The 24,423-nt window shown below is 40.0% G+C and overlaps 1 protein-coding gene across 4 annotated transcripts in view; it reads right to left on the bottom strand.

Moving 5' to 3' along the window:
* EPC1 (enhancer of polycomb homolog 1) overlaps positions 1-24,423 on the bottom strand; it is a 95,833-nt gene that overhangs the window by 24,869 nt on the left and 46,541 nt on the right. For all 4 annotated transcript variants that reach the window (XR_008631417.1, XM_055147033.1, XM_055147031.1 and 1 more), the window contains exon 2: positions 8,121-8,280. Coding sequence is in view for 3 of the 4 variants with exons in the window: in XM_055147033.1 (XP_055003008.1) it covers positions 8,121-8,280 (160 nt within the window). In the remaining variant the exon portion in view is untranslated. The remainder of the gene's footprint in view (positions 1-8,120; positions 8,281-24,423) is intronic.

Here is a 24,423-nt window from a genome sequence, read left to right as displayed (position 1 = left end):
TACCAAGGAAGAAATACGAATGGCCAAAAGGCACATGAAAAAGTGCTCTGCATCACTAATCATCAGAGAGATGCAGATCAAAACAACCATGAGATACCACCTCACACCACAGAGACTGGCACACATCCAAAAGAACAAAAGCAACCGCTGTTGGAGAGGATGTGGGGAGAAAGGGACCCTTCTACACTGCTGGTGGGAATGCCGGCTAGTTCAGCCCTTTTGGAAAACAGTATGGACGATTCTCAGAAAACTAGAGGTTGAGCTCCCATTTGACCCAGCAATACCACTGCTGGGAATATATCCCAGAGAATCAAAAAAGTACAATCGAAACAACATCTGCACATGTATGTTCATCGCAGCACTGTTTACAATAGCCAGAATCTGGAAAAAACCCGAATGCCCCAAAACGGATGACTGGAATACTATGCAGCTGTTAGAAAAAAGGAAGTCAAGAATTTTGTAGTTAAGTGGATGGGCATGAAAAGTTTCATGCTGAGTGAAATGAGTCAGAAAGAGAGAGACAGACATAGAAAGACTGCACTCATCTATGGTATATAGAATATCAGAGTGGGAGACTAATACCCAAGAACCGTAGAAATAAGTACCAGGAGGTTGACCCCATGGCTTCGCGACTGGCCTCACGTTCCGGGGAAAGGGCAACTCAGAGAAGCGATCACCAACTACATTGTAGTTGAAGGCCATGTGGGGGAAGGGAGTTGCGGGCTGAATGAGGGCTAGAGACTGAGCACAGCGGCCACTCAACACCTTTATTGCAAACCACAACAGCTAATTAGAGAGAGAGAACAGAAGGGAATGCCCTGCCACAGTGGCAGGGTGGGGTGGGGCGGAGATGGGAGTGGGGAGGGTGGGAGGGACGCCGGGTTTACGGGTGGTGGAGAATGGGCACTGGTGAAGGGATGGGTTCCCGAACTTTGTATGAGGGAAGTATAAGCACAAAAGTGTATAAATTTGTAACTGTACCCTCACGGTGATTCTCTAATTAAAAATAAATAAATTATAAAAAAAAAAACTCACTAAGTCTTAACTCCTGTGGAATTCTTTCTTTACTGTTTCTATATGCAGCAGTTTCTAACCACTCTTGGCTCTATCTTTTGCACATACTTTTTTTTTTTTTCTGCTTTTTGGGTCACACCCAGCGATGCTCGGGGGTTACTCCTGGCTCTGACTCAGGAATTACTCCTGGCAGTGCTTGGGGACCATATGGGATGCTGGGGATCGAACCCAGGTCGGCCACGTGCAAGGCAAACGCCCTACCCGCTGTGCTATCACTCCGGCCCCTGCACATACTTTCTAATTTACTGTTTCTGATCGTGAGTATATGATCAAGCTCCTTGAAGGAAGAGTCATGTTTTATTTCTCTCTTCAGAGACAGCAACATGTTCCATCTTGTACACCAACCCTGCTTGCTTTATTGAAGTGTTACAATATAGTCTTTACTCAGGGTGGGGAAGACCTGAAAAACCCTGTTGAAATATACCTGACTGGAAAGAGGTCACTAATATTCCCATTAGTGATATCTGCGACAAATTTAAGAGGCAACCATCTGGATGCCAGAAATCTACCCTCCCTGCTTCAAGTTTAACAACAGAGGAATCCAAGAAATATTTATTCCATTTAACTATGCCATACTTTTATAACATTCCTAAATAAATATTCAATACCTTCACAAAAACCTCTGCATGCTAATATCTCTGCACCATGTTTTCTCCAACAGGCAACCAACCAACCAGAAGCCTACCAATGATTTTTCATGAGTCAACTTATTTATAAGGGGTTAATTTATTTGATTTATTTAAGATCACAGAAACGGGTGCAGATCAGAAGACAGTACAGCAAGGCACTTGTCTTGTGACCTGCATTTGATCTCCATCGCCACCTATGGTCGTCGATAGTGATCCCTGAGCACCACTCAGTATGGCCAGGAAAGAGGAAAAGGAATACGTTCATTTTCTGGCCTTTGTTCTGCATTCATTCAGAGCAGAAAGCATCTATTTGTTTTGGGCAACACCCAACATTGCTCAGACTGACTGGGATCATTCTGACTCGGAACTCAGGGATCACTCCTGGTGGGACTTGGGACACCATATGATGTGCCTAGGATGGAACCCAAGTTGGTTGGATGCCAGACAAGAGCCCTGTCTTGTATAGTACAACCATTGTACTATCTCTCTGGTACCAGTAAGCAGAGACTAACCTAAAGAAAAATGGCTCACCTCTTCTAAGCAAAACCTAGCCAGCAACCCCAGATTCTCTATGGTGGGAGCTATGCTAGAAATCATCAGGAATAGTTCCTGAGCATCCTGGGTATAGACCATCATCAAATGATTTGTAAATTCATGGGAGTGAATTATTCCCCTCTGAGATTGGGAAAAAGCCAAAGATACTGTTTCACTCTAGTTAGTATAGTACTTTAGTTATTATACTAAGAAACAAATCCATTTCTTTTCTTGTAGAGTACGAGATAATTTTCTACAAATAAAATACCAAGCGACTCGGGGGCCAGAAAGAGCATAGCCCTAAGGCTTAAGCCTTAAGACCTGGTCAACCCAGGTTCATCCCTGGCAGCCCATTTGGTCCCCTGAGCACCTCCAGGAGTGATTCCTGAGTGCAGAGCCAGGAGTAACCCCTGAGCATGGCCAGGTATCTCCCCCTCACTAATATATGGACATTTCCTGGAACAAATAAATAATTCACCTTATAAGTATTTAAGATTGACAGAATTCTACTGCATTTCAATATGTTTACAATGAGCAAGTGGAAATTAACAACAAAACCAACACCATTTTCTTTTTTTTGTTTTGTTTTTTTTTTTAATTTTTAATTTTAATTTTTATTCTTTATTTATTTTTAATTAGTGAGTCACCGTGAGGGTACAGTTACAGATTTATACATTTTTGTGCTCATGTTTCCCCCATACAGATTTCGAGAGCCCATCCCTTCACCAGTGCCCATTCTCCACTACCAGTAAACCCAGCATCCCTCCCACCCTCCCCAGTCCCGTCTCCCCCCACCCCACAATGCCACTATGGCAGGGTATTCCCTTTTGTTCTCTCTCTCTGATTAGGTGTTGTGGTTTGCAATAAAGGTGTTGAGTGGCCATTGTGTTCAGTCTCTAGTCTACATTCGGCACGCGTCACCCTTCCCCCGAATGAGCCCTGACCACATTTTACTTGGTGTTCCATTCTCTGAGTTGCCCAGAATGAGAGACCAGCCTCCAAGCCATGGAGTCAACCTCCTGGTACTTATTTCTACTATTCTTGGATGTTAGTTTCCTAGTCTATTATTCTATATTCCACAGATGAGTGCAATCTTTCTATGCCTGCCTCTCTCTTTCTGACTCATTTCACTTAGCATGATACTTTCCATGCTGATCCACTTATATGCAAACTTCATGACCTCATTTTTTCTAACAGCTGCATAGTATTCCATTGTATAGATGTACCAAAGTTTCTTCAGCCAGTCATCTGTTCTAGGGCACTTGGGTTTTTTCCAGATTCTGGCTATTGTAAACAGTGCTGCGATGAACATATAAGTACAGATGTCATTTCTACTATACATTTTTGCTTCTCTGGGATATATTCCCAGCAGTGGTATTGCTGGGTCAAATGGGACCTCAACCTCTAGTTTCTTGAGAATCGTCCTTATTGTTTTCCAAAAGGGCTGAACTAGTCGGCATTCCCACCAGCAGTGTAGAAGGGTCCCTTTCTCCTCACATCCTCTCCAACAGTGGTTGCTTTTGTTCTTTTGGATGTGTGTCAGTCTCTGTGGTGTGAGGTGGTATCTCATGGTTGTTTTGATCTGCATCTCCCTGATGATTTGTGATGTAGAGCACTTTTTCAATGACTCTTTAAGAAAACATGTAGTACAGCCTAATAAAACAAGTACAGATACTGTATCACTGTCATCCCATTGCTCATCCATTTACTCGAGCGAGCACCAGTAACGTCTCCATTGTGAGATTTGTTGTTACTGTTTTTGGCATATTGAATATGCCACGAGTAGCTTGCCAGGCTCTGCCATGTGGGTGAGATTTTCTCGGTAGCTTGCCGGGCTCTCTGAGAGGGGTAGAGGAATCGAACCCAGGTTAGCCTCGTGCAAGGCGAACGCCCTACTCATTACACTATCACTCCAGCCCACAAATACTGTATGATGAAAATTATAAAGTATCAAATGAAAGAAATCTATGATCTCATACTTGGGAGGATTACACCGTGTCTCTGAACAGTAAAGATGGGAATTATTCCTAAAATGATCTATAGGCCTAGTAAATCCCCTTTAAAGTTTCTCTGGAAATAGAGACAAGCTTAGTATACTATTTATTTGGAAGGACTTCAAAACTCAAAACAAAGAAACAACCTAAATGTTCAAGAATAGATGAATGGATAGGGAAACTGTGTCACATATACACAGTGGAGTACTACACTTAGTAATAAGAAAAGACAAAAATCATGCAATTTTTCTGCTATGTGGAAGGCCCTGGAGAGTTAATATGCTTAGTGAAGTTAGTCAGAAGGAGAGGGACAGACAAAGAATGATCTCCATATGTGGGCACAAAGAAATACAGTAGGGAGGGATGTGTGTGTGTGGGGAGGGAAAGGGATGAGAAGTCAACACAGCTAGGAAACAACAAATACCCAATGGTAATGGAAACTGACAAAATACAGGCAGTCATTTCATTAAAGATGATGTACAGATGGCAAACACATAAGAAGATATGTACATGTTAGTCATTTAGAGAAATGAAAATTCAAAATACAATGAGATGTTACTACACAGCCGATGAGAATGGCAAAAATAAAAATTTGTGATAACCCCAAACACTTGAACTAATACAAGTTGACCTTATAAACATTGCCAGTGATAATGTGAAATGGTTTAGTTGTTCTGGGAAAGAGTGTGACAATCTATCAGGCTTTAAAAATGGATGGCCCTTTTACTACAACAGATCTTTATCACAGAGAAAACTTGTATCACAAAAAAACTAGTGCATAATACTCACAGCTATTTCATCTGTAATAGCTGAAAACTAAGGAAATGTCTTCCAATGGACAAAAGCTCAAGCTGTGTCACATAAACAGTAAGACATTAAGTACTATGAAATAGTCTCAGCAACACGAGGAAATATACTACTGATACAGAAAACCATTTGGATGAACTTCAAAGATATTCTGCAAAGTAAAAAACTCAATCTTAAGGGGCTGGAGTGATAGCGAGTGGGTAGAGCATTTGCTTTCCACACGGCTGACCGGGGTTTGATTCCCAGCATCCCATATAGTGCCCTGAGTACTGCCAGGAGTAATTCCTGAGTGCATGAGTCAGAAGTAACCCCTGCACATCGCCCGGTGTGACCCAAAAAGAAAAAAAAAAGTCAACCTTAAAACTCTATCTACTTTCATGATTCCACTTTTGTTACACACTAAGAACCAACATAATGATATAGCTAGAAAACAGGGGTGCTGTCGTAGATGCGAGTGATAAATCTGGCCTATAACAAAACAGCGTTTGTGGTGACAGTGTAATTGAATACCTTGACTGAGGTGATAATAAGGTTACACATATCCTTCTGTGAATTTGTTCAAAAGTTAAAATAAATTCAGTGGAAATTAACACTGAGATGACTATCTTTACTATTATTTCCATTTGTCTTCCCAAAGAGAACATACCTCAAATTTATAACAGAAAATTTCCAATCCAAATAAGCTAGAAATAATTTTGTTGCCACATTTTTACTATCATACATTGAGCAGATTTTTATTATCAGTAAACAGACTTTATAGAAAAGCATTTTTTTATCCTTCATAATAATACCAATGTAAGTGGACTGATGAAATTCTCATCGATCCTGTTTTAACATAAAAAAAATAAAATAAACATTCTCCAATTACTGTATTTTATGGCCATAGGCTAGTGTGGTTCCAGTGAGCCTATGTAAGTGCCAGGTGCGTAATTTCCACAGACATGCTTTTCTAGAGAACTATTTTTAGGTTCTAATAGCTATCAGCCTTGTTTAGAATTCTGGTTGAGTTTTTATGTAATTAAATATTTTAACCGGCAGAAATACAAACAATATTTTCTTTACACAGTTCACACTTCAAAGCAACCTACAGTAATCTGGCAAAATAAAATCTTTTTTCACTCCTAAAGAAAAATTAGTAGAGGATAAATTGAGAGTAAAGAATTTAAAATCAAATAAGTAACAAATGCTGGGGCCAGGAAGACAGCTCCAAGGTTGGTGAACATAACTTGAACAGAGGAGGCCCAGATCCCTAGGATGGACCTGTGAACACCATTGGGAGTGGCCCCAAAACACACAATAGAAAACGAAAGCTAATACAGGCAGTATATTTACCTGGCTTTTATATATAAGAAACAGTAAACTATCTAGGATCAATGACAGGCAAAACTGGATCAAATTTTAAAACATAAAACATAACATCCCGTTGCTCATCGATTTATTCGAGCGGGCACCAGTAACGTCTCTCACTGAGAGACTTATTGTTACTGTTTTTGGCATATCCAATATGCACGGGTAGCTTGCCAGGCTCTGCCGTGCGGGCTCCATACACTCGGTAGTTTGCCGGGCTCTCCGAGAGGGGCGGAGGAATTGAAATCGAGTCGACTGTGTGAAAGGCGAAAGCCCAACCGCTGTGCTATCGCTCCAACCCAAAACATAACATAATGCAGGTTAAATGAGTGAGAAAGTACTCAATGATTGAGAAACAAAGTACTTTTTCTATGTCCTTACAAAGAACAAAACAGATTTGTATTGTCTTGAAAATCATTTAGACAGACCCTTGGAGATAAAAAAACATTTTTGGCCAGTGATTTTGGGGGCTTCTCCCAGTTCTGTGCCTGGTGTCTGCTCCAGGCAGTGCTCTGGAAGACAATGTGCCACCAGGGGTTGAACCCGGGACTTCCGTATGCAAAACATGTATACACTCAGCCTTTCTGTTGCACTACAAGCCTCTTAATCATGAAGTTCAAAACAAGAAAAGCTGCAATAATTTTACCTTAGTCACCTTTCATCCACTCCTGGGGGACTTGGGTGAGTGAAACATTCTCTTAAATATTAAAGCTCTCAGATGCTCATCATCCAGTGTAACACTATCATTCTAATGAGGATCTTTTCCAAAATGGACCACCACTACCAAATGCAACAAGTGACCACCACCAAAACCGCACTTTAAAACATGGTCTTTCTGAAACAGATCTGAGTTGAACTCTAGTTCCATCACTTGCATCTGCTTCTGCCAGTGAAGTTTTACTGAAACACAGCCATGCCCATCTGTTTGTCGCAGAACACAGAGCTGAACAGTTATGACAAAAACTAAATGGACCACAAAGCCTAAAATATCTACTACCTATTTTCAAGAGTATCACTATTTCTGACGGTAAGAAAATGACATCTACATTTGAGTCATATTCTCTATTCCATGTTTGGAGTGGCAAGAGATCACACACTGAGGTGGAAAGGCCATCTTTACTTTGCCAGGCAAAAATATAAAGCACTACTGGGGGGAGGGGTAGGGGGTAGGCAGGAGCAGGGAGTAGTTGGTGCTCTGAAAACCCTGGGGCAGTGCTGCTAGGGTCCTGCGGTGCTGGGAACCACCAGAGCCATGCTGTGGTGCTACAGACCTTCCAGGGCTGAACCCAGCAATGCCTGGTGGCATGTGGTACTGGGGACTGAATTTATGTGCCTTAAAGCCCTATACCAAATTCCTGGCTCTTCGAGCATTGTATTACTTCTTAAATTGTAAATAGTTTTGTTTTGTGGCCAACCCAGCAATGCTCAGGGTTTACTCCTGGCTTCGCACTCAGGAAATTACTCCTGGCGATGCCCAGGGTACTCTATGGGAAGCTGGGGATCAAAACCAGTCAACTGCATGCAGGCAAGTGCCCTACCTGCTGTACTACTGCTCTGGCCCCAGAAGCACTAGCTGGCCCACATGAACACATACCGAAAACGGGATGTAGTAACATTCAAATCAATGCTGGTCAATGAAATGGGTACTAAAATAGCTTGAAAAGTTAAAAATCTGTCGAGTTACATAATAGAACAAAATACAGAAAACGTAACTATAAAAAGAATAATTACTTACGCTGTATGTGAATGAGCTGCTTTGGCATCTTAAATTCCCCCGGATATATAGACTCATAGTAAGCAATGTTACTTTCTGCCTCTGGGACTGGTATAACCATATTATCCCTCTTCTCGCCATACACCTGCTGTGCTGAAATAGCCCGCTGAAGATGGTGTTCCTAAAGAGAAAGAAAAAAAGGTTAAATTTATGTAGCACAAATAATAGTAATAGTCTTATGAAGAGACTTATTCAAAGGACGTGACTAACAATAGTTAGAACATTTTAGGGAGAAATGAGATTTGGCTGGGCACTCTGCATGTAACCTCAAAAAATAGTCCTACACTAAAACTGAGCTATAATTACATACAATTCCCCAAACTTGACAAAATGTAAATTATGTGCCTTATAGATGAGATTGAGCCACAACATCTGAACTCACTGTATAAAGCATAAAGTTGTTATTTCTTAGCTCCTATTCATAAATTTATAAATAACTTTCTGGCGAATCAAATAATATAATCATTTCTAAGAGTAGAAATTCTTAAATCCCTATTTTAGTTAATAAAATGGACAGCATCGGGGCTGAAGCAATAGCACGTTTGCTCCAGGGCGTTTGCCTTGCACACAGCCGACCTGAGTTCAACTCCCAGCATCCTATAAGGTCCCCTGAGCACCGCCAGGGGTAATTCCTGAATGCAGAGCCAGTAGTAACCCCTGTGCATCGTGGGGTGTGACCCAAAAAGCAAAATAAAGAAATAAAATGGACAGCATCAAATCTGGTCTTCGTTTCTTCTGAATTTCCAGAATCCTTTTTAAATAGTGTCTTTTGTATGCTTAGTTACTATTTATATTCACTCTCGTGTGATCAATACACTATAGCTTTTCTCTAACATTTATAGCCATCTTTGTAACTGTGAAATCAAATTTTTTATTTTGGGGGAGTGTGGACCAGAGCCAGTGGTGCTCACAGCACCCTATGCAATGCCAGGGGTTCGCATGTGCCCATAACCCTTGAACTATCTCTGGTCCAAAAAAATAAAACAGGGTTGATTTTAAAAATGGTGTGGATTTTTAAAAAATGAAGTATTTCTTCAATTTTTACAATTTTTTTTTTTACTACTTACAAAACTTCACAAAACCCCTTGCATCAAGAGTCAAGAAAGTTATTAACCTTTAACACGGTATTTATGGGTGAAGTGTTACGGTACTTCTGCAATATATATTCAAGTGATTCAATCAAGTAAACAAGATTTAGTAAGAAAAAAATACCGCATAGGGGCTGGAGTCATAGCACAACGGGTAGGGCATTTGCCTTGCAGGTGGCTGACCCCGGTTCGATTCCCAGCACCCCACATGGTCCCTTGAGCACCGCCAGGAGTAATTTCTGAGTTTAGTTAAGCCAGGAGTAACCCCTGCGCATAGCCAGGTGTGACCCAAAAAGCAAAAACAATGCACAATGATAATTTCAGACTCTAGATTGAGACAATAAAGTTGGTTTACTGTATTATTCTCAGCATTTCTGTGTCTGCATGATTTTATTATAATAAAAAGATGAATGAAAAAAAAAAAGATGAAGAACCAGGTGATCCATACTAAAGGAATACTGGCATTCTGGTGGTGGCCATGGTTTCCATAAACTTCTAAAACATGTATGTAGTCTTATTAAAAGTCCTAATATAAAACAGTGGAATAGGGTGCAAGCACTAAGGATGTTTTAATACTAATAAATATGGGCTAAATTATTTTAAATCTTTAAAAATCATATCCTTAATGTAATAAAGTCTTTAAAAGGTTCAGCACAGTATTTAAAAATATGAAAAACCATCATTAAGTAAAAAAGGAAATCTGCAAATTTTGTATTTTGAGTATTTGCATTTTCTTTTTACAAGACACATACAGGGCCTAGAGTGACAGTACAGCGGAAAGGACATTTATCTAGCATGCAACCAACCCAGGGTTCAATCCATGACATTCCATGTGGTCCTTCAAGTCCACTAACTGGGGCCGGAGCAATAGCACAGCGGGCAGGGAGTTTGCCTTGCACATGGCCGACCCGGGTTCGATCCCCAGCATCCCATATGGTCCCCCAAGCACCGCCAGGAGTAATTCCTGAGTGCAAAGCTAGGAGTAACCCCTGAGCATCGCTGGGTGTGACCCAAAAAGAAAAAAAAAAAACAAGTCCACTAACTGTCATCCCTGAGCTCAGAGTCATGAGTAAGCCCTAAGCACTGCCAGGTGTGGCCCCCAAACAAAAAGACATATATATGCATATAGAAAAATTCTAAAATGACACGAACACAAACACATGAATATGTACATGCAGAGGGGTCATTCTCAAAGTGGAGCAACAGAATAGTGGGTAAGGTGCCGCATATGCTTCTCCAAGCCCTGCTAAGAGTAAGTCCTGACCAAAAAGTCAAAAATAAGCCCTGGGTATAGCTGGGTGTACCCCGAAAATGAAAAACGAAATAGATCACTGCATTCTCCTTTTTCCTTCCCTCTTTTATGCAGAGCTCAGGATCTACCCCAGGCTCTTATACATGCAAAATTCTCTTACGATTATCAGTATTATTATTACTATCATGCACTTGTCCTGAGAGTGATACACTTGGTTCACTGTTACCCTTTCCTCACCAAGAATCACTCCACTAACTCTACGCATCATGACTACAGGAATTTTTGTCTTTCTTTTGTTGTTGTTCACTGCCAAATAGCCAACTAAAAAGTGGATGAGCACAAAGAAGAGCTCTGAATAGTCACTGAGTAAATGAATGTGTAGTGTGTATACATATACATATGCATGTTTGCACATGCATACATAAATGTTCAAAGTATATCCATCAAAAGTTTACAGATGAACATCTTAGGTTATACAATTCCAAAACACTTCTATAATTTTATTTCCTGTACTTTAATCTGATGGAGAAAAGGTAAGAATATTTTACTAAAAGACTGTCAAAATGGCAATTTCTAAAACAATATATTTCATTCAGCTAATCTTTAGCATTCATGTCAGCTTGCTTTGAGGTTACTTGCATACAACCAACCTGGGTTCCATCCCTGGGTACCACATACAGTGGTACCCTGAACAAACTGAAGCCTAACCGAAAACCCAAGCACTGCAGTATAGAGAAAAATTAGTCTTATTTGCAGATGAGTACGGAGGATAAAACTGAGGAATGAGGGGCTAGAGACAGTACAGCAGGTAAGGCACATGCCTTAACGAGGCCAACCTAGGTTCAATCCCCAGAGCCAACCCATATAGAGTATTATCCTGAGCATTGCTGGTGTGGTCCAAAAGCAGTGGGTGGGTAGGGGGAATGAGGAGGCAGGTACAGAGAAACAGTATCCAAATTATTAGCTCTTACTCTTGGGTGCCAGTCCCCAATTCTGTCACGAGTGACTTCTGAACACAGAGTCAGGAGTAAGCCCTAAGCACACCTTTGGAGTGCTCACTCTCCAACTCCCATGTCCCCATAAAGCTAACAAGATTTTGCTTCAGGTAGAAACATAAAATGGTGATGCCAAGTAACAAATCCAATAAATAATTCCAGAATGTCTTGACTACTTTAAATACTTTTTCTGGGGGGGAGGGGAGCGGAGGAGGAGGTCACAACCAGCAATGCTGAGGTTACTCCTGGTTCTGCACTCAGGAATCACTCCTGGCAGTGCTCGGGGGACCATATGGGATGCCAGGGATCAAACCCGGATCAATCACACACAAGGCAAATACCCTCCCCAATATATCATTTTTCTGGCCCCTTGACTAAATACTTTAGATGAACCAATTCTAAATCTTTTTTTTTTTTTTTTTTTTTTTTTTTGCTTTTTGGGTCACACCTGGCGATGCACAGGGGTTACTCCTGGCTTTGCACTCAGGAATTACCCCTGGCCGTGCTCAGGGGACCATATGGGATGCTGGGATTTGAACCCGGGTCGGCCGCGTGCAAGGCAAACGCCCTACCCGCTGTGCTATCTCTCCAGCCCCCTAACCAATTCTAAATCTTAACGGCATAAAAAGTGTGAGGTTCCATGAAAAAATTTAAAATAAATCTACTCATAGTATTGAGAACTGTATTCCTAAACTAGATCCACTGAAACATTAATTTTAAGTTATCAAGAGATGGTTTAATAAAAAGGTCAAAGTTAAAAAAAAGTGTAGAGAAAACTGATTTTGAAACTTCAGTTTTCCTACTTTAGTATTTCTGAGGATTTTTCAATTTGTAAATTTAAATTATGGAGAGGATATCGTCATTTTAAACCAGTGACCACACTACCATAAAGAACTTTTGTTTAATACAGTTTGGGGAATGCTGGAATAAAACAAAAAAACAGAGAAACAAGAGCAAAGCATTTAGACTTAAACCTGCTCATTAATTTAGTCTACGCTAGCACAGCAGTAGGGCATTCGCCTTGCACGCGGCTGACCCGTGTTCAATTCCTCCATCCCCCTTGGAGAGCCCGGCAAGCTACCGAGAATATTGAGCCCACACTGCAGAGCCTGGCAAGCTACCCGTGGCGTATTGGATGTGCCAAAAACAGTAACAATAAGTCTCACAATGAGAGACATTACTGGTGCCCGCTCAAACAAATCGATGAGCAACGGGATGACAGTGACAGTGAAGTTTACTGAGTGCCAACTAAGTCACTGGAACTTGGATTACAACAGTGAATATTAGATACTAATAAAACCGTCCTAAAATAAAAATAAAGTGTGAACCATGCAATGAAATAAATAATATATTATGGAAAATATAAATAGAAAAGGGCAAGTATCACTTTCATTAGTGCAATATGACGTGAAATTGAAGATCTGCCAAAATGAAGGCTGGTTAAAAGATGATTTCAAAGGCAATAGTTATGCTTGTAGAAAGCTTCAAACACAGTTCACAACACTTTATATGGGTAAAGTTCCTTTATAAGATAGAATATTTTCTTTAAAAAATTTTTTCTTTTTGGGAGCAACACTTGGTGGTGCTCAGGGAATACTACTGGCTGCACACTTAGGAACTACTTCCGGCAGTCCACGGGGGACCAGATGGGATATAGAACTGGGGTTGATCTCAATCAAGGCAAACGCCCTCCCCACTGTACTATCACCCCAACCCCCTATAACATATTAGAATGTTTTAAAGTAGGTTCAATTCAAATTTAATCACCAAACACCTAATTTCAATTCTTTACTAAGAAAAGGAAAAACTCTAAAATAAAAGTGATCTATAGGGAACAAAGAAAAGAATAAAGAAAAAAAATTCTTTCGTGCTGAATTTTACATAAAATGAAATTAGATTAACCACAATGGAAAAGGACAGACTTTAGGCACAGAGACTCAAGCATGAACCCAAACCTCATTAGGTCTCAAACCTAACGAAGCTTTAGTCACTCTGCTACCTATTTTTATCACAACATATTTAGTTTCTGTTTTTGATAAACATTCTGTTTAGGGCTCTGTACTTTTGCTCACATGGATGTACATCAATGTTTGCATTACCATTCGCAATGTCACATATACCACTGTGGAAAATTCCCATTTGTTCTTCAGATTTCAAATGGCCTTTACCCTACCCAGAAAGGATTCCTCATTTGTGCTCCTAGAACATAACATTCTATGCTTAGAAACTGTGCTCTAACTATTTACTTGTTTACATACTTATCTTCAAAATGTGAATTTTTTTTCAGATTAAACACTATGTCTAATTGGTCTCTTTGTATACTTTCCTTTAAAAGTGTGTTCTCTTGAAGTCTATAGGAATCTATATTAAGGAGAACTAAAGATTATTTTTGTTCTAGTTGGCATTTTTTTTCTAGAAAATCCAAGGGCATAGCAAGAAAATTATAAATATAATAAAATGTGAGAAAAAAATGGAAAGATAGTTTTTATTTCTTGTATGCATTCTAATACTAAACATCCAAAAAAGGTTATAGTGTAGAGATTTTTTTTTTTCTTTTTGGGTCACACCCAGTGATGCTCAGGGGTCACTCCTGGCTTTGCACTCAGGAATTACTCCTGGCGGTGCTTGGGGGACCATATGGGATGCCGGGGATCAAACCCGGGTCGGCCGCATGCAAGGCAAAAACCCTACCCGCTGTGCTATCACTCTGGCCCCGTGTAGAGATTTCTTAATAAAGATTATATTTCTTACTCATTGCTGTAATAGCTACTTTCAGATATCTTTGGTTAATGAATTAAATATAGGTTATTAAAATCAACAATAATGTATAAAATTCATTATAGGAAAGCAAATGACTAAATTCTTAAAACACTTTAAGTTGACATTTAAGTTGCTTATTTATGTAGAGCTAGACCCCACCACCACTTGAACAAAAGGGCTGAAGTGAATTACTTGTCTCCTATTTTTGAAAGGCATTTTAAGAGCCGTAACACTCATGTCTATTCAGAAGCATTGCTCTAGCAAATACTCAAGATTTTCTACACCCAAACATACAACAGTTGCTCAGCTCATAGCCTTCTAACTTGTTTTTCCCTGCTCCCATTTTAGTCTGTTCTTCACAGAAGAGTCAAAAGTAATCCTGTGAATAAACAAGCCAGATCATGCGATTCTTTCACTGAAAGCATTTTAGTTATTTCCCATCTCACCTCCATCCGCCCCCGCCTGCCCTCCATCCCTCCCTCCCTCCCTTTCTCCTTTTCTCCCTTCCCCCCAGAATAGCATGATCTGACTGTGTGTGTATTTTTGCGTTTTTTTTTTTTAAACCCTGGTCTAGAATTGTGCCCAACACAGCCACATATCCAATAAACATCTGTTGAATAAATAAGCCATAAACTTAAATCAGTTAAGATCTACTCACAGTTCTGATATAGTAAGCATCATTAAAAAAATTAAATCCCATTATGACTAAGAAAAAAAACTACCAGATTCTGCTTTTGTAATTAAAAAACTCAAGATGAACTGCTGTAGTAGAAGAATGGAATATATGGTTAAGAAAAACAACAATACTTATCTTTTCCACAAGGAAGTAAATTGCAAAAGATTCTAAGATTATTATTTCATTCCCTACCCAAAGCATTTTTATTTGTACAGTATAAAACAGAAAACAAAGACTTTTACTTAATAAACATATTTGTTAATAAATATTGTTTTTTAGTGTAAAATATTTGCCAATTTACAACCTATTCATGATTTAAAGTAACATGGTCAAAGGCAGGAGCAGGAAAAGTAAACTGACTTTTGATCCTTGCCTTCTCGAGTCTCATTTGTAGACAGAGGTTGCCTATACTTTTTCCAACACAAGGAAGAAGGAACTAAAATATTCCTAAACTGTCTATCAAAATAGCTCATCTAAAAGTTTTCTTTAAAACTTTCCTCAGATTTAAAAATCAAATTAAAAAGGCTCAATGAACTTTTGTTTATATCTTTTTGTAGGGTTGGGTGGGTGGGAGCTCCCAAGTAAGGCTCAGGTGCCATAGGTCCTTCCCAGCAATACTTGACTAGAGAGGTCAGATTGGCCAATGGCGGGTCCCTGCACTGTGACAATGCCAGGGATTAAATTAGTGCCGGGGATTAAACCAGCAGTGCCTCTGACTCCTGAGTTATCTCCCTGCCCCAATCTTTCTGCACTTCAAATGTACCCCTGAATTAGTTAATTATCTTTCAACTCATGCAGTCACATACATTAGAAATGGTGCTTCTCATTTTCAAGGGTCAACCCCTAAAACAAAGCAGCATCACATGAACTGGTCATCTGATTTAAAGCAGTCTGAAATAAAACATGTTTATATAACCTCGTATAGAAACAACGCTATACAGAAACTATTCACTATTAATGCAGCCCTGGGACACAATCTTCTTTTTAAAATAATATCTATCAAGGCTTTAGCTATCACTTTTATACTTATAACAAAATTTGAAATCTTAATTTCTTATCTAGACTTCTGAATTCTAGACACATAAAGACAATTTTCTAGGTGCTCCATACAAATCTAACCCAGTATTGACATCCGCCATCCAGTAACTCTTCAAACCTTTCTACCTGTATTAACCTATTTCAATGAACTAGTCACCTGATTTCTGCAGCTCTGAGCTTTACCTCCAAATCGGACACCAGGTCCTTTAAGTCTCATACTGTATGTCTAGAAATTGTGTCCTTTCATCCCACTGCTACAGAACTGTGAAAGCAATGAGCATTCTTACCTCTAACATCTCACTATTCTCTAATTTCCTTCCATAACAAGTATCACATTTAATCTTTGGCTCTGTTTTGCCTTTTAAAAATTAATTTTCTGGTGGGGAGAAAGCTGTTTCCCAAGCGGGCCTCTCCTGGTGATTCTGAGCCAAGCCAGTCTACCATGTCAGGGGTTCAATGTACTGTATGTATATGGGTTCGAGGATGTGGTGTTGCTTGAGTCCTGCAGTGCTAGAGATGGTCTGGGCTGCCCTGGAAGTGCTTGGGCTCGTGAGGGCCATACCCTATGATGATTCCAGGGCTAAACCTGGGCCTGCTGCCTGAAAGGCAAGTGCTTCAACCCCTGTAGTCTCTCTTCTATTGCTCTACTGCATTATTGATTAAACCCAAACTTTGAGGTATGGGAAAAAAAAAAAACCCTTTCATAGTTTTTTGGGAGGCCACACTGGACAGTACCCGGGGCTTACTCTAGTGGGGCTTGTGAAACCATCTGGAATGTTGGGCCAAATCCAGATCGGCCACTTGCAAGGCAAGCCCCCACTATACTATTTCTCTGTGCCTGGATCCTTCATAATTTACATATAGCTAGCTCATCCTTCCAGTCCAATGCCTAACTATTTTCTATCCTAAATTTCATAATTTCTCTTTAAATATACATGCGTGCTTATGTATAATCTAAAAGAACTTTCCAGTTCTATAGTGGCACTTAAAGTAACCCTTACATTGTTCTCTGGTTTTAAATCCATCTAGACCTTTCTCTGTCTTTATAATTCTATTACAATGTCTATCTTGGACCTCTTTCAGCAAGTCTTCAAAAGCCATGTAACATCCTACCACTGATATCATAAACTTATTAGAAATGTACACTGATGGGGGGATGGGAAGTAGGGTGTTTGCCCGGCATATGGTCAACTTGGGTTCAAACCCTGGCATCCCATATGCTCCTCCGAACCTGCCAGGAGTGATCCCTGAGTGGAGCCAGAAGTAAGCCCTGAGCACCACTGAGTATGGCCCAAACACCACCCTTCCCAAAAGGCATATTTAATGAAGATTTGGTATCTTTATAAACTAGAAAACTGAACAAGTTTTAAAATCCAATTTCACATCCCTAAATAGCTTGCAACAACAATACATAAGCGGTATAGGGAAGAACACCAAGAGAAGAACATCTTAAGAACTTATCTTGGGATATCTATAAATCAACTTGGTAGGAATGACCTGTGAAGTCCTTATATGCTTTGGGCTCTAGGGGCCAGAGAGATAGTAGAATGGTATATAGTCAACTCAAGTTCAATCCCTAACACCTATATCACTGATTCCCCAGGAGTGTTCCCTGAACAGAGTCAGGAGTCAGTTCTAAGCACAGCCGGGTTTGGGATCCCCTTCCCCCATAGTTTTGGGTTACAGCGTCTTAGGCTTCATTACCATCCCATTAATAAATCTATTTTCACAGAATAAAAAAATCTTAGCTATATATAATGAACATTTCTTACATATAGGCGTGAGCTTGTTCGCATCTTATTTCTTTGAAAGTTCATGAAAAAATACAAATATAGCAAAGAGATAGCAACCATCATCCCTCTTTCACAGGTCGGTAAACCTGCCAACATGCACACACTAAACCTATAAACCAACCCAGCTGTGAGTGTGAGTTCTAACATCTTCACTACATTAACCATCAAAGGAATGCAGATGCCCACATATTGCTCATTAACGCAAGGAAAGAACTAGTAACTAGAAAACAGAGGAACTCAATTGCATAGATAACTAAAATTAACATTACCAATAAAAGGAAAATGGACTTTATGTGGTCCTTGATATGATGACATGAGAAACAACATTTATTTGATATTCTAGTTGGGAATGCAAAAACCTGAATTTAACTGAGAAAACACCAAACCCCAAGTTAGATCAATTTGGTTTTCTTTTAAAGGAAAGGGATTTTAATCTTTAAAAAGTCTACATGGTAAAAGAGCTGAACTATATGGAGAGAGTAAAGAGCCATGGAGCGACACAGGTAACTTTCTCAAACGGTCTGGGGTGCGGAGGGGTGTATGGAACAAAATGTTAAAACAACACATACATGGTCATTCTATTTATCTTGAAATTATTCCCAAATTATAGTTGTTTCTGAGAAAGGCTAAAGTAAATGGGATTACAGAAATTTTTTTTTTAAGTTTTTTTTTTTGGGGGGGGTCACACCCGGCGATGCATAGGGGTTACTCCTGGCTCTTCACTCAGGAATTACCCCTGGCGGTGCTCAGGGGACCATAGGAATGCTGGGATTAGAACCCCGGGTCGGCCAAGTGCAAGGCAAACGCCCTACCCGCTGTGCTATCGCTCCAGCCCGGGATTACAGAAATTTTAAGCAAACTCTTGAAGCAGAGAAAAATTAAACAGCTAGTGTACATTCTTCATAGGCCAAGCATTGCTGGAAGTGAGCCCAGGTACTGAGCTGGAAGTAACCCCTGAACACCAATGAGTGCAGCCCCAAATTCAAAGCAAACCTGATCAAACCTACCACCACTGCCACCACCCAAAAAATACCCAGGGGGCTTGAGAAGACAGAACTGAGATCAAACTCTGGCACTACATATCAACCCCCGCCTGCCTCCAGCACTGCTCCGTCAAGCCAAATACTACCAGGAGTGGGGGGTCCCCCAAGCATGCTTGGGAGGCACCCCTCCCCCCACAAAAGATAAACTTTCTAAGCAAAACAAAAGTAGAAACTGCTGCCCAAGCTTTTCTTGATTCTTACCTTCACAGTAACCGTGAAAACCCACCTGACCAGGACACACTGAAAAATTTCTTAAGTTTATTTTTAAAAAGATAGCTGAATTTTAATTTTGAAATCTCCAAAACTAACAGAAAAAAAATCAACAAAACTTCCTCTTGTGGACTGTAAATACAAACAAATTAGGGGTTGCACAACCTGGGGGCAAATCTGGCTCACCACATTTTGGTGAACACTTTTATCAGAACACGGCCAAACATATTTGCTGACATTGTCCAGGGCTGCTTCTGTCTTACAACAGTAGATTTGACGCCTGAAAGACTACCTGACTCTACAGGAACTTTGCAGACTCCTACTATTTGTTGTTTCATTTTTGAGATTTAACAGAATAGTTGTAGTAAGGTGACGGGGTGGCAGACACAGAAACAGGCTCTACTATTCATGTGGTGAAAATCATGAGAGGGAAGTGGAGCTTTTGTTCTGGGGGAAGGGATAAATCATAGTATCAACAGTACTCAGGGGTCACTCCTGGAGGAACTGGGGGACCATGTGCAGAAATCAAACCCCAGTCATCTTGCACAAGCACCTTAACTCTTGTACCATCTCTCTGGAGCCAGGAAGTGGAACTTTAGTATATAAATACATAAATCAACATTATATATACATATGGGGGGGGCCCATCCAGTAGTGCTAGAGGACCATGTGGTACAGGGGATTATTTGAACCAGCAATTATTTGGAGGTATGCAAGGCAAGTATCATAACCTCTGAACTATCTCTCTAGCCCCCAAAATAGAGCTATTTAAATTAAAAAAATTATCACTATATTCAGAACCTAGGTAAAACAATTAACTCTTCAATCTGAAGATGTATTATACCCATTGTATATGGAAAGTGAACTCGGTAAGGTTGTCACATGCCCGAAGTGATGGAAGTAGGATTTGGATTGAGGTCTGACTCCAGAACCCTATGGCCTCTCTACTATAGTTTAATTCCTCCTTCTTGCCTTTTTTTCCTTCCCCATCCATGGCTGAGTTCAGGATGGTACTCAGGGGAGGACTCAGAATGCTAAGAGAAAAGCAGAAAGGACTTGAAACAGCTGATGAGATGAGTAAGAGAGTCATGGCTACAAGGATCACCGGGAAGCTAACAACCAGGTAAATTAAAGATATACCAGCATATTTGCTCATTTCTCTTCAGGATTCTCTAGAATGCTTTGCTAGATAAATGTTCACAAAGTTTAACAGCCGACACTATCCATATGCTCTGGATATGAAGGAGGAAGCTTAATAAAGTTAAGTTACAGTGAAGACCAGGATCAAACACTTTTGTGTTTAACTTCTCTTAACTGCCTCCTGTTATCATCCTAACAGGTAAATACATATCACAGGAAAGGGTAGAAAGAATGATTTACTTTCTCATAAACACATTTTCTTGTGGAACAGACAACAGAAACACGAAACTGTGACTTCTTCCCAGATTAAAAATGTTTTCAATATATTTTGACACATTTACCATATGTTGTAAACAAAATAGTATTTTTATCAAACAACTAGAAATGAGTTCCTTCAAGGAAGGGAATCAGTTACTCTCAATTTTTGGAGCCACACCTGCCTATGCTCCGGGATAACTCCTGGAATCAGAGCTCGAGAGCAAATGTGATGCTGAAGAAAGAACTGGCACAGCGGTGATGAAGGCAAGCATCACTTCACCCACTGTAGTCTCTGGCCCGGGAATCAACTATTAATTTAAAATATATGAGAAAGAGATTAATTTGTCTTTATAAGTTCTTTAGGACAAGAGTGACAGTACAGCAGTTAGGGACTTTGCCCTGCATGCAACAGACCCAGGTTTGATCCTTGTCGCCCATATGGTCCCCAGAGCCTGCAGGAGTGATCCCTGAGTGCAGCGCCTGGAGAAATCTCTGAGCACTGCCGGTGTTGCCCAAAAACCAAAATCTAAGTTATTTATTTAAGTAGCATAAAAATAAGTCAGAGGACACTAGCTTACTATCCAGAGGGATATAGACAGATGTGATGAACAATGAATGCTTGAAACAAAGTAGTTAGACTAAATTTTAATCTATCAAAAATGACAGATTTCAGCTATTGTACTTTCCTGTCAATATAACAACCAAAAGTTAGCTGTTTCACTGCTTTTATTAATATTGTTTTATCCACCTAAACAGTGTTGCTCCACTTTTTTCTGACCACAGCTCCCCTGCAATTTTGTTTCCTTTCTGTGGGACCCCTATTCTACAGGCTGTACCCCTAGTTTTGTGTAGAATTAAATGAAGCCATGCACACACAATCCCTGGGCATTACTGTATTAGGCAAATACCCTCGTTACCAGAAATGGCTGTATTAAAGTTACAGATAATTAATAAATAATAGATCAATTTCAAAACGACCTTGTGTTTCCTTGACAGATATTCTTTCTCCTTCTAATCCTACAAAAGAAGACATTTTAAATCTCCAATTATTATTATTTTTTTTGCTTTTTCGGTCACACCCTGTGATGCACAGGGGTCACTCCTGGCTCTACACTCAGGAATTACCCCTGGCGGTGCTCAGGGGACCATATGGGATGCTGGGAATCAAACCCGGGTTGGCCGCGTGCAAGGCAAACGTCCTACCCGCTGTGCTATCGCTCCAGCCCCCTAATTTTTATGGTAGACTTTCACTATAAATAAAATAATCCTAATGTTGGAAGACAAGCAATGTAGAATTAAAAAATATTACATGATAAATTCTACCACCAAACCACAGTGATACTATTCCACTTTTTATGAGAATAAGATCTCTGTGTACTTAATGTGTATAAGAAAATAGAAAATAATCTAGTACATCACATTTGTTAAGGAAGCTAAAAGTATAAAGACAAAACTATTAATAGAAAACAAAATTTGTTGCTTAAATCAGGTTTTATTGATTAGCTATTGGTTTACAGTAATATAAATTTTTAAGTACAGCTGCTTCTACTGCACCTACCACCAAATAAGTGATGTAATTTCAAAATGAATCTCCTGTGCTTTCCTTTTCCTCTGGAAATTACTAGTCCAAGAGTTATTTTACAACCTAAGATAGTTACTTTTGTTATGACAAAAAGTATCTTTATGGTGTCCTAAAGTTATCTTTGTTTTGTTTGGGGCCACACCCAGTGATGCTCAGGAATCGCTCCTGTCTCTGTGCTCAGGGATCACTCCTGGTAGTTCGCAGGGGACCACAAGATGCCTGGGATCAAACATGGCTGCATGCAAGGCAAGAACCTTACCCACTATACTATTTCACCCTCCCCACCAACGTATCTTAAATGTACTCACAACTAAGCTGTAAAAAGAACAGTAAGCACACAGTTAAAATTTTAAAAATTTAAAAAATAAGTAGTTGTAGGATTTCATGTAATAGATGTCTCTTCTTCATTTTATCCTTCCCTACTACACAAATGAATAAACCGCAACCGTCCTTATTCCTGTGCATCACATTAATTCTGGCTGCTTTCCAGGCACAAAGACCTGTTGTTGATAGAGCCAGATAACTGATTTTGACCAGTAAGTTGAGTTAAAAGTGACCTTATTACTTATGGGCCGGAGTATTTACTGCCAAAATGTTTCCAAGTACTCCTTCCATCTGTTCTCATTTTTGAGATATTCACTGCTCCCCATCACCATGATTCCCCAGCTGATCAATGATACAATGTGAGCAAGAAAGAAATGCTTGAGGTTTATTCTCAGATCATAATCTAGTCCTCACTAACAACTGCTGCTGAAGGTAGAAAACTATTATAATAAAAAGAATAAAACTATAATCTATTAGTTTGGTAGGGGAAAGAAAAGTTCTTGGAGACTGCTACAAACTTAACAATCAAGTATGCCTTTGAGGGGCCAAAGCAATAGTATAGCTGGTAGGGTGCTTGCCTGAGTCCAATCCTGGGCAGCCCATCTGTTTCTCCAAACCAAATGCCACGATACTGTTAAAACATTGTAATAAATGAGCAAAATTTCAAAGGCATCCTACAATATCCATCCAAAGAACTCAACATGCTTAAAAACCATGTACAGAAAAATTCAGACCAAAAAAAAGGACACCGCCCTTTCTTTTTTTTGGTAACAAGCACTTTACCTGCTATTATATCTTTCCAGCCCCAATGAATATATTTTTTATGAAGCTGATTCTATGCTGTTTCCTAATACCAGGAAAGACTGTACTTTTATTTTAAAGTAAAAATTTACTGAGAAAAAATTTCAAACAATTCTCAGGTTAAATAAGAATAAACACAAATTTATAGATAAAAATAAACTTAAAGGTGATAATTATTAATACTTTTAGAGCAGAGAAGGAATTTTAGTGAGAGAACTTGAATGAAAATTATAATTTTGGGGGCTGGAGCGATAGCACAGCAGGTAGGGCGTTTGCCTTGCACGCGGCCGACCTGGGTTCGATCCCCAGCATCCCATATGGTCCCCCAAGCACTGCCAGGAGCAATTCCTGAGTGCAAAAGCCAGGAGTAAATCCTGAGCATCGCTGGGTGTGACCCAAAAAGAAAAAAAAATGTATTTTGATCTTACATTATACTTCTATTTACGTCAAAGGTGGGGGAATACTTGAAACTGGCTTACAGGGTTTTATTAAACTGAGTGGCAACAATTAAGTTACCAAAATACAAACATTTCATCTCATGACTATGACTTAAAAAAGTTGTCATGACTTAAAAAAAAGGTACAACTTTAAAAAGTTGTACTTCACAACAGTACAGCAGGTAAGACATTTGGCTGGCCTAGGTTGATCCCCAGCACCCTAGTAACCCAAGCATCACTGGGTGTGATCCCAAAACAAAAACTGTCTCAGGGGTCAGGAGATACAATATGGTCAGGGTGCCATGCTTTGTATGAGCAGAAGCCCCATGTGACTTGACACTGCATGCTATCCCCTCCAAACCGCACTGCCAGATGCAGCCCTAGATGTCCCTGGCCCTGCAGGGACCAAGCGGCATCAAATCCTTGGGACCCAGCCTTTAACCACCCAGCCTGGGAGATCAAATATGACCAGTGTGACCTCTGGATTTTCGAGCACTACATGGGAGCCCCACCCCGCAAAAAAGGTGTTTATATTTATAATACAAATTACAAGTCCCTTGAAGGAACTATGCATGCAGACCTTATAATAATATAGTATTATGCTTTTAACCCTTTTTGCTGGTGGGAGGGGTTCCTCAGGTCACAAGCAGCAGTACCCAGGGCTTCCTCCTGGCTCGACACTCAGAGATCACTTCTGGCAATGCTGAGAGGACCACATGTGGTGCCTGGGATGTAACCGGGGTCAGGCATGTGCAAGGCAAGGGCCAATCAGCTGTGCTTTTAAACTTTTGGGGTCTTTCTTCTTTCTTTTTTTCGGGGGGGGGGGTGTTCTTTTTTTATTTTATTTTATTTTTTTTTTTAGGCCAT

This window comes from Sorex araneus, chromosome 9, assembly GCF_027595985.1.
Source record: "Sorex araneus isolate mSorAra2 chromosome 9, mSorAra2.pri, whole genome shotgun sequence".
NCBI lineage: Eukaryota > Metazoa > Chordata > Mammalia > Eulipotyphla > Soricidae > Sorex > Sorex araneus.
This window is presented reverse-complemented; position numbering and strand designations above follow the sequence as displayed.